Source organism: Gorilla gorilla, chromosome 9, assembly GCF_029281585.2.
Source record: "Gorilla gorilla gorilla isolate KB3781 chromosome 9, NHGRI_mGorGor1-v2.1_pri, whole genome shotgun sequence".
Taxonomy (NCBI): domain Eukaryota; kingdom Metazoa; phylum Chordata; class Mammalia; order Primates; family Hominidae; genus Gorilla; species Gorilla gorilla.
Genome location: NC_073233.2, coordinates 64,256,315 through 64,274,398, shown reverse-complemented (window position 1 = coordinate 64,274,398; position 18,084 = coordinate 64,256,315). Strand labels below are relative to the sequence as shown.

The 18,084-nt window shown below is 36.3% G+C and overlaps 1 protein-coding gene and 1 pseudogene across 1 annotated transcript; both read left to right on the top strand.

Annotated features, from left to right (window-relative positions):
- Positions 1-1,495: 1,495 nt before the first annotated feature.
- On the top strand, positions 1,496-4,444 carry LOC109028711 (olfactory receptor 5M5-like; annotated as a pseudogene).
- Positions 4,445-9,314: 4,870 nt separating this feature from the next.
- Positions 9,315-14,939, top strand: LOC101151126 (olfactory receptor 5M1). Its single transcript, XM_055356409.2, has 2 exons — positions 9,315-9,332; positions 10,656-14,939. The coding sequence occupies exon 2, from the start codon at positions 10,673-10,675 to the stop codon at positions 11,618-11,620; it is 948 nt and encodes a 315-aa protein (XP_055212384.1). The 5' UTR covers positions 9,315-9,332; positions 10,656-10,672; the 3' UTR covers positions 11,621-14,939.
- Positions 14,940-18,084: the final 3,145 nt, after the last annotated feature.

Below are 18,084 nucleotides of genomic sequence, written 5' to 3'. Positions count from 1 at the left end.
CATTTGAAATCAAAGTCCTACTACTTCTGGGTCAGATTCATAATAATACTATTATAAATAAAAATAAAATAATATAATAGTATTATATCTTTCATTAGGACTAAAACAATCTTCCTCTCCCGTGCTCTAGTACCGTTAATTTTTGACATTAAAAAATGTAGATTATGACAGAGAGAAAATCCAAACCCAAGTCCTGGTTCTTCGGCCTGGACACACTAATAAATGGAGAGGAACAACAACAACAACAAAAACTTAGAAGCTTTCTCTGAGACAGGCTATCCCAATCTCCCTTGCCCAGGCTTTGGCCCTGAATCAACTTGTTGAGTAGCTAAAGCAAAGTCAACTTTGGGATTAGGTTATTTGGGCAGCTATGATCACAGCTATTTCCACAGTTTCTTCAGTTTCCATGTGGCATAGACAGTACTTAAACTTCCAAACTTCCAGCATGTCCCTAGTAGGTGAACATGCAAATAGCTAAGATTTGATGACCTGGACATATTGCACCAGTGAAGCTGAGTCCTACACAGCTGACTTCCCAGGCCATTTCCGAATGGATATAAGGGGCAGACCTAAGGGAGGTTTGCAATTCTTTAAAACCAAGGTGCAACTGGGTCATCAGGGAAGATAAGAAGGCTATGGCTATATTCAGCCAAGAGAGTGAAATGACTCTGAGGTACATTTATCATGGTGGATGACAGCAGAGCAAAACTGTCACCAGGCAGATTAGAGGTCAAGAAAGACCGGAGAGCAGCAACCGGATGCATTTCTAGGCCTCCCTTCCTTACCGATAGAGGCCTTGCAAGTTACAGAATGGAAAAAGGGATTAAAATTTTAATGACTGGATATTTACCTAAAGAGAAAGACAAACCAAAAGAGTTATTTCAATCATTGACCATTTTAAGTCCAAAGCTGCTTTGTAAAAGAAAGCCATAGATCACAAGTTCATGTAACATGTAATTGGGTCCTGACATATAGACACAAGCTTTTGCAACAATTAAAGTTTTGTTCACTATAAGTCTTTTTTGGAAAAGAGAGAGAAATATTCAAATTATTTACATACCAGTTTCCATTAGCATGTGAAGAACAAACAGAAACACTTTTCAGGGTGAACAAAATTCCTGCTACCGTTATAAAATCCTGCATATACTCTTTACTTTGTGATTCTGAAAAACACCGTTCTACCTGGTTTATTGAAATGGGTGAAAGCTCTAATGTAATGTTATTTTTTACATTTTGTAACACTTAAGTCATAAAGCCAAGCTATTCTCAAACCTTGATGAAACATGTTGGAAGAAATTATGTTTTAGTGTTTGGTGAAAAAATTATGTTTCATCACTTAAGGTGATAAATTGTACTCATTAAAGAACTTTGAAAGTTCACACACAGCCAATGGTTTAAAATGCACTAATTTAGATTCCCAATTCTCACAAAGGCCAGTTACTCTGGACCATTCAATCGCCAAAGAGGAAAACTGGGGGCATTCCCATCCCGGGATATGGGAAGTACCCGAGCTTCCAGCCTGGTCCTTGTGGCCGAAAAATGGCATGTTTTGCTTTTGCTTTTGGATCCTGTTCGTGCCACCAAAAATGTTCTGTGTGGGGAAAGTGTGAGGGGAGAGAAAACACACGGACATGATACGTTTAAGGGTAAACAACGTTTATCCCATGTAAGTGGCCATGCAGATATAGTAAGCAAGTGATATAATAAAAGCAAATGATATAATAAGCAGATTGATATAACAAGCAGATTGCAATGGAAAGGGGAAAAGGGAAGATACATCTACATTCACCAGACTATGGAGGATTCAACACCAGACTGGGAAGCAACAGCCTGGGCTCCAGAGTCAGACAGGTAGGCGAAGAGATTCTAGTTCTATACAGATACGTACCATGGAGCAGTTCCACTTTCCTAAGCACATTCAGTTGTGATAAAAATAGATGAGTTTCAAGGGCTGATACATTACATGCCACACTAAAAGATGTGTTGTTAAACAAAGAATTACAATTTCAAATAAAAGCAATGTTTACAACCATGGGTTCAAGAGAAGTCTAAGTGAACACATATAACAAAGACTTGCAAAAAGATAAAAGATAAGGCTCTTTAACTATCAAAAGACTTGCAGAAAAGAACCACAGAAAACCATTTCAAATATAACTGCCTTTGTATTTAAGAAATTCTACATTATTTTAGATGTTAAAACATCAATCTCATGCTTACTAGGCTATTTCTTAATGACACATGTATTTACAAATTTGAGAGAAGAAGAAGAAACATCAGGTGACACCACTGGGTTAATGCATAAATGACAAACCTAAATGCATTTTAATTTCCTTTTCTTTAAATCGAGCTGAGCTTCAGCCCCTTCTTTTTGTGGTATTCTTAGTCATCTACCTTATCACAGTAATCACAATGTAAGCATGATCTTCTTTTTTTTTTAAGTGCACAATATTTTTAACTGTTAACAATATACCTATTGTTACCTATGGGCACAATGATATACAGCATATCTCTAGAATTTATTCTTGCAAAACTATAACTTTATACCTGCTGAACAGCAACACCCCATTTCTTCCTCTCCTCCAGCCGCTGCAACCACCTTCTATTCTGTTTCTATGAGTTTGACTATTTTAGATTCCTCATATAAATTTAATCATGCAGTATTTGTCCTTCTGTGCCTGGCTTATTTCACTTAACATAATGTCCTCCAGGTTCATCATATGACAGGATTTCTTCTTTTTCTTAATGATGAATAATATTCCATTACATGTGTATACTACATTTTCTTCATCTTTCAATGGACATTTAGGTTGTTTCTATATCTGGACTATTGTAAATAATGGTGCAATGAACATAAGAGTACCTATGTCCCTTCAAGAGCTTGATTTAAATTCTTTTGGATATATGCCCAGAAGTGAGATTGCTGGTTTATATGATAATTCGATTTTTAATTATTTGAAGACTCGTCATACTGTTTTTTATAGTGGATGCACAATTTTATATTCCCACCAATGTTGTACAAGGGTTCCAATTTCTTCATATGTCACCAATATTTGTTGTCTTTTGGATTTTTTTAAAATAAAGTAACAGCCATCATAACAAATGTGATATCATGCTTTTGTTTCATATGCATTTTCCTAATGATTAGTGTGTTGAGCACCTTTTCATTTTTATTTATTTATTTATTTATACTCTAAGTTCTGGGATACATCTGCAGAACACGCAGGTTGGTTACATAGGTATACACGTGCCATGGTGGTTTGCTGCACCCATTAACCTGTCATCTACATTAGGTATTTCTGCTAATACTATCCCTCCCCCAGCCCCCCACCCCCTGACAGGTCCTGGTGTGTGATGTTCCCCTCCCTGTGTCCATGTGTGTGAGCATGAGCTTCTTAATCAGAAGTGATTCAACACTACACACTCCAATGTGCTTGTTCCTCAGTCATCTCTCCTTTGTAGATCTCTATTATGCCACCAATGCCACTCCTCAGATGCTGGTTAACTTTTTTTTTCCAAGAGAAAAACCTTTTCCTTTATTGGTTGCTTTATCCAATTTCACCTTTTCATTGCACTGGTGATCACAGATTATCATATGCTCACAGTGATGGTGTATGACCACTACATGGCCATCTGCAAGCCTTTGTTATATGGAAGCAAAATGTCCAGGTGTGTCTGCCTCTGTCTCACTGCTGCTCCCTATATATATGGCTCTGCAAATGGTCTGGTACAGGTCATCCTGATGCTTTGTCTGTTCTTCTGTGAACCCAATGAGATCACTTGTTTTTTTTTTTTGGAGAAAATGCATTATATGCACATTTAATTCCACTATAAATTTTTGAATGGATGGTTGGAGAGGAAGGGAGAAATACGTATTAACGGAGAGAATACGACCCAGAAAGTATATACAATGGGAGAAAGGAACCTGTTGATCCAAGTTTCCATATTCTTATTATGGCATATAAGGTCATGATTATTTTCTCAGTATGAAGCATCTCCCAGGGCTGACTCTGATGTAAAATTGGAGATCAACCACTTTTATTATGCAGAACCACCCCTCTTAGTCCTCGCCTGCTTGGATACTTATGTCAAAGAAACTGCCATGTTCATGGTGGCTGGTTCCAACCTCATCTGCCCTCTCACTGTCATCTTTATTTCCTACACTTTCATCTTCACAGACATTCTGCGTATCTGCACTGCTGAGGGAAGGTACAATGCCTTCTCCACCTGCGGGTCCCTTGTGACTGCCGTCACTGTCTTTCACGGAACGCTGTTTTGCATGTGCCTGAGGCCCCCTTCTGAGGCATCTGTAGAACAGGGGAAAATTGTAGCTGCTTTTTATATCTTTGTGAGTCCTACGTTAAACCCATTGATCTACCATCTGAGGAATAAAGATGTTAAAAGAACAATAAGGGAACTTATCCAAAAGAAACTGTTTGCTAAGTAAGGTAGATATTTTAGTTACAGTTTATGTAATACGTTATTTTTATCTTACCAATTAACGAGCATTATAAATTAACAAATCACTTTCTGTCATTGAGTGTTTTTTGTCTTTTGTAATTTGCATACGGGAATTGAAAGTGTATACCAAATTATTAGCAAGAGTTGACAGTGCCATCTCAGTGAATTTAAGAAGAAATCATAGAAATTTATAGAAGACTTATGGCGTGTAAAAGTCAATAAAGAACAGTGATTCCTTCTTTAGTACTCATATTGGTAGCAAACGATAAAAGACAGAATGCAATGGAAATTACAGTTCATTACATTTTTATAGTACTTAATAACTTCCAAACTATTTTCTAGACACCTTTCAAACATAGTATATGAGATTTTCTCCTTTCTTTTATACAGATAATGCGACAATAAAGATCACTGATGTAGGGAAAAGAAAGAGGGATCAGACTGTTACTGTGTCTATGTAGAAAAGGAATGCATAAGAAACTTCATTTTGACTTGTACCCTGAACAATTGTTTTGTCCTGAGATGCTGTTAATCTGTAACTTTGCCCCAACCTTGAGCTTATAAAAACATGTGTTGTATGGAATCAAGGTTTAAGGGATCTAGGGCTGTGCAGGTTGTGCCTTGTTAGCAGAATGTTTACAGCCAGTATGCCTGGTAAAAGTCATCGCCATTCTCCAGTCTCCATAAACCAGGGGCACAATGCACTGTGGAAAGTCACAGGGACCTCTGCCCTGGAAAGCCGGGTATTGCCAAGGTTTCTCCCCATGTGATAGTCTGAAATATGGCCTCGTGGGATGGGAAAGACCTGACCGTCCCCCAGCCTGACACCCGTGAAGGGTCTGTGCTCGGGAGGATTAGTAAAAGAGGATGGCCTCTTATAGCTGAGATAAGAGGAAGGCCTCTGTCTCCTGTCTGCCCCTGGGAACTGAATGTCTCGGTATAAAACCCGATTGCACCTTTCTTCTATTCTGAGATAGGAGAAAAACCTCCCTGTGGTGGGAGGCGAGACATGTTGGCAGCAATGCTGCTTTGTTATTCTTTACTCCACTGAGATGTTTGGGTGGAGAGAAGCAAAAATCTGGCTTACGTGCACATCCAGGCATAGTACCTCCCCTTGAACTTATTTGTGACACAGATTCCTTTGCTCACATGTTTTCTTGCTAACCTTCTCCCTATTATCACCCTGTTCTCCTACCCATTCCTCTTGCTGAGATAGTGAAAATAGTAATCAATAAAAACTGAGGGAACTCAGAGACCGGTGCCAGTGCAGTTCTTCCATATGCTGAGTGCCGGTCCCCTGGGCCCACTGTTCTTTCTCTATACTTTGTCTCTGTGTCTTATTTCTTTTCTCAGTCTCTCGTCCCACCTGACGAGATATACCCACAGGTGCGGAGGGGCAGGCCACCCCTTCAATTGAAGTATATCTCAGAATACTGCTTTAAGATACAGTCTTAGAATTATATTTTGAGCCAATGAAATCTTCTTTCTTGAAGCTTTTGAAGCAATGCCAAATCTCCGTTAGTAGGCTTTATAAATATCGTTGTTTGCATTACCAGGAGGCATTCACACCAATATGTGACCTCACTTCTCCACTCTTTCATTGCCATTGAAGCAGATACTTTCAAGTGTGTCTTAATATATTGATTTTTATCTTCTCATTGGGGGAACATGGGAAGTGTCACATGTGGGACTACACCGTAATTTGGGTATTTGTAGTCTTAAGGTTTTCATGAAGCTTCGTGTGGGCCTCCATTTCTCTAGAACGATTAAATGTGTTAGTTTTTTATCCTTCACAGCAACACATGCTTAGGCAGATGAATCACTGCAGCAGCATTTAGACACATTTGTGATTCAGGGATAGATAGCTCTTCAGTAGGATGGTGTGAATTTTGGGATAATGGCACATACTTAAAACAGAACTACCTTTTGACCCAGCAATCCCATTACTGGGTATATACACAAAGGAATATAAATCATTCCACCATAAAGACACATGCATGTGTATGTTCATCACAACAGTATTCACAATAGCAAAGACATGGAATCAACCTAAATGCCCTTCAACAGTAGATTGGATACAAAAAAATGTGGTATATATACATCATGGAATGCTATGCAGCCGTAAAAAAAAAGAGTGAGATTATGTCTTTTGTAGCAACACGGATGAAGCTGGAGGACAATATCCAAAGCAAACCAATGTAGGAACAGGAAACCAAATACTGCAAGTTCTCACTTACACGTGGAAGCTAAACATTGAATACACATGGACACAAAAAAGGGAACAACAGGCACCAGGACCTACTTGAGGGTGAAGTGTGGGAGGAGGGTAAGGATTGAAACTCTGCCTATCGGGCACTATGCTTATCAACTGGGTGATGAAATAACCTGTATACCAAAACCCTGTGACACGGAATCTACCTTTATAACAAAGCTGCACATGGATCCCTGAACCTAAAATAAAAGTTAAAAAAAGAAATCTGTCCCAAGGAGACTGTTTTCTCTTAATGTGCTGCATCCTGCTTAATGAACTATGGATTTCATGCATTCTTTTTCAAGATTACGTTGCTTATCTGATTGTAGACAGTTTGATGCATTTTACATAGTATCAGTTAAACATTAAACCTAATTAAGAACATTTGGCTTCAAAATAATAGTAAATGGGTAGAATTTATTATGGTTATAGTACTACTCATACAAATAATAATACAACATCAGTGATGTAGTGTCTAGTGAGCATGACACTATTATAGAACACTTCTTAGGCAGGATTTTGATAATAATAGCATGCTATAACTTTTGAATAAAAATAGTAAATTGAATAATCACAAACAAGCAAAAATCTAAAGGGCCAGTAGGATGTATTCAACTACCTTACCAGTGTATCATTTGTGTAGCTAAATCCATTAGCTGTCCCTCTAGCAGACACACATGCTAGTTATTGCAGTGGAAGAAAAATGAAATGAACTAAGGAATTAATGTCTTTGAGTAATATAAACAGAGCCTTCTGGAGGTTTTCTATGAAAAATAACATAAGTATATGTAAAACTATTCTTTGAGTAAGTATCATACACATAGCTAAATTCTGTATTTTCTATTCATTGCTGTATAAATAAATTAACATTGCCTTCTTTCGTGTGGACATCTGATCATGTGATTCCATACTTAAAATTATATATACTTTGCTCTTTCTAAATGAAAATAGCCCATTCATCTATACTTTTCATCTAACCATTCAGTTATTATAGGGCTAGTTTTATTTTTGTCAGAAAATTCACTTTGTAAATCTTATGTTTTATTATGTAGCCATTATATACCAACATATAAAAGAAAATACATACATACATACACACATACATTAGGGAATTTTTTCTTCAAAGTGAAAGCAGTCTACTTAAAAATTATCCAAATCTTCAACATTTTTATGCAAAACAAGGTACCTCTACACTAAGGGAGGAGGAAATGAGGGATGCCAGTTTTATAATCTTATAATACCTTATATTCCATCTTAATTTTTTTTTTTTGAGATGAAGTCTCGCTCTGTCACCCAGGCTGAGGTGCAGTGGTGTACTTTTGGCTCATTGCAACCTCTGCCTCCTGGGTTCAAGCAATTCTCCCTGCCTCAGCCTCATGAATAGCTGGGATTACAGGCACGCACCACCAAACCTGGCTAAGTTTTATATTTTTAGTAGAGACGGGGTTTCACCATGTTGGCCAGGCTGGCCTCAAACTCTTGACCTCAGGTGATCTAGTGGCCTTGGCCTCCCAAAGTGCTGGGATTACAGGCAAGAGCCACCGTGGCCGGCTTCCAAAATATTTAAGCAATATTATTGCATTTTACAATTTTAGTAATGCAAGGAACCAAAATAAAACAGAATAATTGAGATAGAGTAGACTTTACACATCAATTTGAAATAAACATATAGGAATGCCCTATATTCTCAAATTTCATGGGATGTAACAGATCTACATTTTGATTTTGATATATAGCTATATTTTATTAAATGATTTCTCAGAGTATAACCCACCACCCGCAACTCTAAGAAAATTAGGGATGCTTCTCCGTCTTGGTCAGACTGTACTTTGATCCATTTGTGCTAACCTGGAACTATATGTGCACTGGAAGATACAGACTAATGAACGCATCTCTAGGTCCCTTTGTCCTCCAACAAATACAGTGCTACACAATTTTCAAATATTCTCATTCTATTTGCAATTCCCTTTCTAAATCAACAATTTTATGCATCATCAATTTTTTAAATAGCCCTGGTTCTGAGACCTTTGATGGTTAGCATGTTAATATTAACCTTGATAGTGCAGACTAGTTCCAACATAAATCCATAACGCCCATCCTCCAAAGGATCCTGGGCCCTGACCAATACTTCTGCCTCCTTCTACTGATTATGCCACTCTTCTGCTCTCACAGTCTTTCAAATCTTTCCTCTTCTCAAATGTCTCACCTGCCACAACTTCCTACCCCTCACTCATTAGATGACCTCACTGCAGTGTTTATAGGCAAAAGCTAAAGAGTTCTGATGAGAATTCCTTGTTTTCATTATACTAAAAATGCAGAAGTTATCTACCCGTGTTTTCCTCTTCCATGTTATTGAAAGGGATGGCTAATTTCTCTGTTTGTACTAAGGATCTCATGCACACTTGTACCGAAACTCTACATAAATGTAACGTAGGAATTTTATCCTCGCAGGAGAGTCTAGCTCCAGGAAGCATCAAATTAAGGTTATGCTCTTGAGGAACAAAGCATATTTTAATTGGCTGTTTAGAATTAGTTTAAAAATACTCTAGGGAAGATACCTAATAAATATATTGTAAATCTTGCTACCTTGTTTTCATAAGATGTGGTCCATTAACATTAACAGGTAGGTCATTTTCTACATTTGTTCACTAAAAATACAATTTGTGTGTGTGTGTGTGTGTGTGTGTGTGTAGAGATAAGTATTCCATCAATGGGGAAAACAAGTATTTTCTCCAATTTCACTAGACTTTTCTATCCATATGTTAGTATTGCATTGACTCTCTACAATCAATTATATGTAAGCTCTTTTGATGTATATGTGAGAACTAAATAAACAATGGCTTTAAGGTGCAATTTTTGGAGTAGAAATTTTTACAATCTTATGTTACTTTCAAAGAGAACTGAGAGAGAGTGGCTTGAGTTGGAAGTTAAGAACACTTTTAAAAATTATCTGTGCATACCTAAACAATATTGTCATGAGTGGGTTAGTGGCACAAAAATGGGAACAAAAAAAATCCACACTTTCCCCAAATAGTAGAATTGCATATCTACTGTTTAAATGCTGCATTCCTAGAAAGATCTTCTTTGAATGGTCATCTAACAGCATCCTACATTCATGTTTTCTTCACAGAAAAATAGTTTTGCCTGAAATTGTATGTATCTGTTTCTGTGTGTTTAATCTCTGCTCCCTCTATTATAATGTGTGCTCTGCTCCCTCTATTATAATGTGTGCTCCCTGATCTGGGAGACTTGTTTACTGTAGTAACCGCAGGAATTGGAACAGAAAGAAATGAAGCTATGCAGTATACATGAGTAAACAGGCAGTGACATTACAAAGTGGAAAAAAACAAGTCTTCATTTTGTACCCTCTTAGCCATATATCAGATAGAAATTAATTTCTCTAGTTTAATTGTTCCTGAATAAAGGTGAGGAACACAGCTATGGGTCTTAATTGAAAATGCTTTGCTTTTCTTTCTTTATTTTGTATCTGAAACAATACAATATCAGAGCTGGAGGTATAATAAAGATCAGACTTCCTTTATTTATCCATTTGAAAGATGCAAATAACCTAGGGTTTTTGTATTTAATTTTCATTCCTTTGGATTTTTTGTTTCCTCATGAAGTTTGAATAAAATTACCAAATGTGGAGTACACCAAGAAGAGCTATAAATGTATGAATGAATAAACTTATGTATGTATGCATGTATGGCAGAGAGAAATAGAAAATATGTATGTTTGTGTAAGTATGTGGGTTTGATGTATAGAAAGATACAGATTAAAACAGACATATAGGGAGACAATGTTATGTAAAATTTCCGATGTGATTATTGAAACAAGAGAAGTAATTGTCACCTAGATAAATAGATGAATGAGCGAATGATAAATGGATGAAACAAATGCCAAATCTGGATCAGAGAGGAATCCTCACATTCTTTGTCACTTTCAGTTTCAAGAGATAAGAAGATGTTCTCCCCAAACCACACCATAGTGACAGAATTCATTCTCTTGGGACTGACAGACGACCCAGTGCTAGAGAAGATCCTGTTTGGGGTGTTCCTGGTGATCTACCTAATCACGCTGGCAGGCAACCTGTGCATGATCCTGCTGATCAGGACCAATTCCCACCTGCAAACACCCATGTATTTCTTCCTTGGCCACCTCTCCTTTGTAGACATTTGCTATTCTTCCAATGTTACTCCAAATATGCTGCACAATTTCCTCTCAGAACAGAAGACCATCTCCTACGCTGGATGCTTCACACAGTGTCTTCTCTTCATCGCCCTGGTGATCACTGAGTTTTACATCCTTGCTTCAATGGCATTGGATCACTATGTAGCCATTTGCAGCCCTTTGCATTACAGTTCCAGGATGTCCAAGAACATCTGTGTCTGTCTGGTCACTATCCCTTACATGTATGGGTTTCTTAGTGGGTTCTCTCAGTCACTGCTAACCTTTCACTTATCCTTCTGTGGCTCCCTTGAAATCAATCATTTCTACTGTGCTGATCCTCCTCTTATCATGCTGGCCTGCTCAGACACCCATGTCAAAAAGATGGCAATGTTTGTAGTTGCAGGCTTTAATCTCTCAAGCTCTCTCTTCATCATTCTTCTGTCCTATCTTTTCATTTTTGCAGCGATCTCCAGGATCCGTTCTGCTGAAGGCAGGCACAAAGCCTTTTCTACATGTGCTTCCCACCTGACAATAGTCACTTTGTTTTATGGGACCCTCTTCTGCATGTACGTAAGGCCTCCATCAGAGAAGTCTGTAGAGGAGTCCAAAATAACTGCAGTCTTTTATAGTTTTTTGAGCCCAATGCTGAACCCATTGATCTATAGCCTAAGGAACAAAGATGTAATCCTTGCCATACAACAAATGATTAGGGGGAAATCCTTTCGTAAAATTGCAGTTTAGGCCTGTGTTTATTTGCAGTCACGAATTGCTTGTGGAGTAACAAACTGGCTTTTGAAATGGAAAAACCTAGTGTAGTCATGATTTATTTAACATCATGGACTGTCAGTAAACACTTTACTTTCTTATCTAAATGAAAACCTTGAAGATTGATTTCTTAGAAATAAAAGCCTTAATGTTGAGAAATTTAAAATGTTTTATTTGTCAGAAATTCTATGAAAATAAGTTGTTTAGTATCTAATAATTCTATATGAAAATACTATGTTTACTTACTTGGGGGGTGGGTAAATTTTTAACTAACTTAGCCTGAGAGAAATTCTGAAAATTCATCTCCTTTGAATATGATGGTCCACAGAGCCATAGTGAGGTTCAAGATAGGGTGGATAATTTTACACTTTTTAAAAAATGAAATTATTTCTACTTCAATATGGTGTCTTGAACAATAGCTCAGCCACCTTTGTACTTATTGTAATCAATGTGCAAAAAATATAAATATATGGGAAACTGATATGTTAAATTTGCTGTAAGTGTTCCCCAAACCCATCTTGTAAATATCTTGAGAAGCTTCTTTTTTGTTCATGTGATAATACTGGTTATCGTCCTTGATTCTGAAAATCAACTCTCAACACCTTTTTATGAGTTTCCAAGTGTATGGATCTAATTCTATCATCAAACTACTTTAATTGCATTCCAGTTATGTTTTCCAGTGCCGTACCTCTGACTTAGGACTAATTCAGTAGGAGTCAATAGGGTCTATTAACTGCCCTGTGCATACCCATAAATGTCTTGAAACAGTATACAAATAAATAGGGGTGTATATATGTTTCTGGAGGAAATACCCAGTGTTTATTTTGCTTCATAAAGCTTTCTGTGGCCCATTGTTTTTAAAATAAGGGTGTTCTAGTAGTTCTTGAAGCTACTATAGAGAAAATCAATCTCAGAGAGGCTACCTAAGGAGACACATTAATCCATGCATTATTAGTCAACCAGATGACTGCATATTGATACATATGTATTTAGCCCTAATAAATTGCCTCATATGTTTGGCATTTTAATATTTTGCACTCTGATATTAACTAACACCATACAGAATATGCTGCAGAAAATGTCTGTATGATATCAACTACTATATCTACTATAAAGTGTTCAAATGGTTTTCCAGAATATTAAGGAGATGACTTGCAGTTTTTGTAAAGTGGGGGCATATTCTTGAGTCTCATTTGATTAAGTCTGGTTCTAGCCAAATCCTCTTTCAGAAACAGTATCTGAAAAAGAAGGAAGGCAAATTTCGGTGACAAGAATTTAACAATTACATTTTAGCACTGTTTGTTTTTGTATTTGCTTGGTTTTGGCAATGATGGCGGGACAACAGAGGAAGGTGATCTGCAGAGACAACAGTGAAGCAGAAAAGCTGGGAACTGAGTGACACAGCGTCCTCACTTCCTTTTTGAGGGCCAGCATCATTTCATCGGTGGGGTATTTCTTTATTTTATGAGAAATTTCCATCTATTAGGCAAAGCATTGTATTTCATTTCTGGCAAGCAGAATGGTCTCATATCCAGATTTGAAACCCTATTTGAAAATTGGATTTTAGAATGAGTGCAAAAAATACTCTATATTTGGCCTAAATAACTGTACGATTCCATTTATTTTCTAGTTATGAGAATTGCTCTGGCTTGCAGCAACCATTTTTAAACTTTGACATCCTTTTAGTCCAAATGACTGACCTGTTTCTAATTGATTTTTAATAAAATACTTTATTTATTTCTATTTGTGATTTAATTTTTTCCTTCTGCATGTCTTTGGGTAAAAGTCACCTCAGAAATTCTTTGGAGATAGGATAGAACATAAATCGACATGAATAAAAGTAATTATAAGAGTTGCAGTCACAGTGTAGTGCTGATTTTAGGATCACTTTATTTTAATCTTCATAAATGAAATAATGAGAGAATTATTATCTCCATTTACAACATTGGAGCCTGAGGCACGGAGAGATTAAATTTCTTGCCCAAAGTCATTTGGCCACTCAGTAGGACAAAAGCAGTTTTCTTGGTCTCAAATTCTCTCTCTTTCTAATTCATACTGTAGCTGTTATTAAAGAAATTCTCAACACACTGCAAATGCTTGATGGAATGTTGGAGATTATGAATTGATGAGATTATTGCTATAGATGAAATAGTGGTTATTATGTGATAGTTATATGTATCCTAAGAATAGCTAATGGGAATTTCCCTTGAAAATTCCGGTTAACATAACTTATAGGCATTATAATTAAAATTGTCTTAATGTCCATGTGAAGAGAGAAAATTTTGATATACAGAAGACATATATGCTATTTAGGCTGCATTTTATTAATATATTTTCCCAGTCGCAAAGGCATACATATTCATATTAATTAATTACCAGGTACAGACAAATATGAGGGAGTAAAATTTATGAGGGATCTGTCCTGTGACAAAGGATACATTTTCTCTGTATTTTGTTACATTTCTTCTCAATAAGTTTATATGCATACATGTTACTAAAATGCATCAAGCAAATGTGAAATCACTTATCATATACAAATTTGAACACTGATTTTCGCTTGATATAATGTATGCACCTTTATATAGATTAAATATTTCTGATGAACATCATGTTGAATGTCATATAATAGTTAGATCATATGACCTTAATACAATAATAATACATATCAATTGTAGAAAAATGACTGAACCATATTGACATATATAAGACATAGAAGCAACATTTACTTATAATCACCTACCTGAAGAGAGCTGAACTCAGCATTCACTTGTGTTTTATTCCATTTGATTATCTTGCAAACCATGATTCCATCATATCAATGTATCTTACTATTTTTATGACTGATGTATCTGTGCATCTCTAATTGTTCCTTTTGTGTATGTTCCCAGAAGTGGAACTGCTGAATTAAATGTTTTGAATGCTTTTGAAACTCCTGCTAAATTTTTCTATGGATAAATTTTTCTCCAGAAAGCTTCTAGCAACTTAAACTTGTACTAGTAATATTTGAGAATAATCATTTCACTATAACTCTATCAGTAGTAGGAGCTCTTGTTTATGGTTATTTGCTTCTTTGATGTCTCAAGGGAAGTCTTAGAAAATAATTCTGTTCTAATAAGCACAGAATAAAAATTGAAGCATATATTGAACAAATGAAGGCTACACATAAGGTTGATAATTTCTCTTCATGCTATTGCTGATAATTTCTTGCATGAATAATATTTGTATTTCTATTTGGAAAAATGTGACCTTTTGCTTATTGCTGTTATGTAACTTTTCCTCATCCTAAAATTGAAAAAACAAGCACTTATATTCATTGCAATATTTGATAGTGATATCATGAATTATTTTAGATATAATACATTTTTGTACTGTGTTGTAATATTATAAATTATCTTTTCCCTCTTATTTTTAACCAATTTCCTCCCACTATTTATTAAGCAATGCTTTGTTTTTCAACTGATTTTTGATGTCACCTTTATTATACCATAAGTGAATCTATTTCTGCCTATTTCCTCCTTATGCTTGGCCACAATATACATATATTTTAAACTAAATTCATATGATTAGTGTACACTTAAAATATGTTTTAATTTCTGGTGGAAAAATTTTATCTTCACTTGTCTCTTAGGAGACTGCAAATCATCTGATGATGATTGCTTTCAGATATCCAGTATTTTTAACCCATAAATTATGCATACTATTGTTCAATTTAGAAACTATATGCATACTTTATATATGCAAATATATATTTCAATGTGGCTATACATGAAATACTTAAACACTGTAAATTATTTGAAAAACAATGAAAACTATTTTCTTCTGTATGGAGGCCATAGGAAAACTGCTTATTGTTAAGTTTGTTTTCCAGAAAGGCAGGAAAACGTTGGTGGCCTGTGAGTAAGGAGAAAACACTTAACCTTGGTATATTAATTCTATCGATTCATTAACACCTTTATACAAACATTTATTTTTATACCATACCGGCGTTCACAATAAAACACTTTTTTTCGACAAATATCTCTAAATACAGATTCTTTTCTCTAACTATGCTGACTTTTTGCCAGCAACTCCACCCAAAAGAGTTGACATGACCACATATATTCTTCTGCTATGAATCATTTCAAACACTGAAAAAAACCCATTAATTAGAATTAAAATAAATATTAAACATTTAAATAATCAGAGAAAAATTACTCTGTGCTTCCTAAGAATGGGAATACTTCACAGTAATACAGTTGCTTTAATTTGACAATAAAACTATTTAAAAATAAGAGCCACCCTACTTGCCACAAATAAGACAAAGTGGCACAATTACTGAAATACGTTATGTTAATATAAATCATTTGAAGCACTAAAACATGACCATATAAATAAATGTTGAATACTATACGTAGAAAATTGATTAAAATACAAAATGCTAAAATTAACGCAGAAAATAGTGGCAGCTAAAAACATGAAGTACAATACTGTTTATGTGTCTATATTTAAGACAGCTGAAAAAGTCTAGCACGTTCATACATTGGTTGATTAATGGTATAAAATTTTTCTAGAAATAAATACAATATTATTAATATTTTAAGGAGTCAAATGTTTCTACAATTTTATTCAGCTATTCCAAGTTTAAGAATCTACCGAAGGCATATAGAAACTTGTATGAAGAGTTCCATGGTGTTCATTTTATAATCAAGAAAAAGCAAACAAATGATGTTTGAAATACAAGTAGCTCCCACTTAGCACCGTACCATGTAACAGAAACCTTTCTATATGGGAAATGTGTCTTGTTTTGCATGGTTCTTACTTAGATATTACAAAATCTCAAAGTGAGGACTGCCTGCTTTGGATAACTGGTAAAGCACGGGCATCTACCAGATGGGGTAGAAGGTGTTTCTAAATAACTAGAATGTCATCAGGCTTGATCATGAAGGAAAGTGTAAAGTACAGGTTATTTTTTTTTCTTAGAATGTTATACAGCCATTAAAGTGAGGATGTTCCTAGTTAAGAAAAAGGTAAATCATTTTGTGTAATATATTATGTGCAAAGACATATCCAGTGCTACATATGGATATCTTGTAAAATATCAGGGATAAACAGAAACAAAACTTATTAATAGCTATGTCCAAATTTTCCATGATAAGCAACTGTTGCTATTACATGTGAGAAAATAAGCTAACAAAAACTTCATATGCTCAGTTTAATTCAGATCTCAGGATATATAATTGCAGGATGCTTATTTATTAATAGTAGAATTTAAAAAGAAAAGTAGGAAAAAGCAAGGAGTTAAAAACTTGTTGTAGAGCGTGATGGCAGAAGAGGAGGTGCTCAGTTCTGGTTTCCAGAACAGAATGACCAGTTAGCAACTTCTCACAGATAAGAATGCCTAGGTAAAAATTCCATAACCCAAGAGTGAGGTGGGGCACATTCTTGGAGCATAGAAACTGGGAAAAGTCATATTAGAAGTGTAAGAGGAGCAGTTTCACTTTGACTGTGTTGCTTCTTTCCCTACCAAACAGTGTCACACTGAAAGGGATTTCTTGGGCCTGTGTTCTCCAGTGGAGAAAAGAGAGCCCACGGCAGACATCCAACTTCCCTATGTTCCAGGGCACTTCCCAAGAGGCCTAGTTCTGTCTAATCTTGTGGCGAATAATGGAGGAATTGGCAAGGCTTGACCCCTTATGGTCAGTTCATAACTACCTCCTTCTACAACCCATTCTGTATTCCCTTTACCTTCAGCAAGCACCTTAGCAGGACATGGTTTTTTACCTGGTGGAGTGACACAAATCTTCATTCCTGATGGGTCTGGGCCATTTGTAGTTTTGCCTGGATTGGGTTGTTGTAGTTTCTCATTGACCTTAATCACAGGACATGGTAATACTGTGACACCCTATGGGATCTCCTGTATTCCACAAATACTCTTCCTTAACCTCCATTGTGGAGTAGTAGTTTGATTTCATCTTGATAGTCTGGGTCAGTCACCCCAGCCAACACTGTACCTCCCTTCTTAGCCTGTTGACTTAGAGGCAGGAAGAGCTCAAAGTGGCCAGGTGGCAATCTTATCTTCCAGTTTGATGGAATCATCTTTCTGTCTTCTGGTGGCAAAGTTCCTCCCTCCGGAACGAAGACCTCTAGGCCCACAGAACATAATGTCACAGAAACAGGAAGGAAAATTTTGCTAGTGGGTCAGTAGAGGTGATGGTAAGTGGCACCACTTCCACTTCCACCCCTTGATTCCTACATTCTTGGATCCTGGCTATGGAAGAAACAGTACCACATATTGGATGCCTACTCAGAGCATACAAAGACTTCTGGAGAAATTTGCCCTAGGCCTGCATTTTTTTTTTTTTTTTTTTGTAAAATGAAGTCCTGCTGTGTCTTACAGAGGCCTATAGTGCAGTGGCACGATCTCGGGTCACTGCAACCTCTGCCTCCCAGGTTCATGCGAT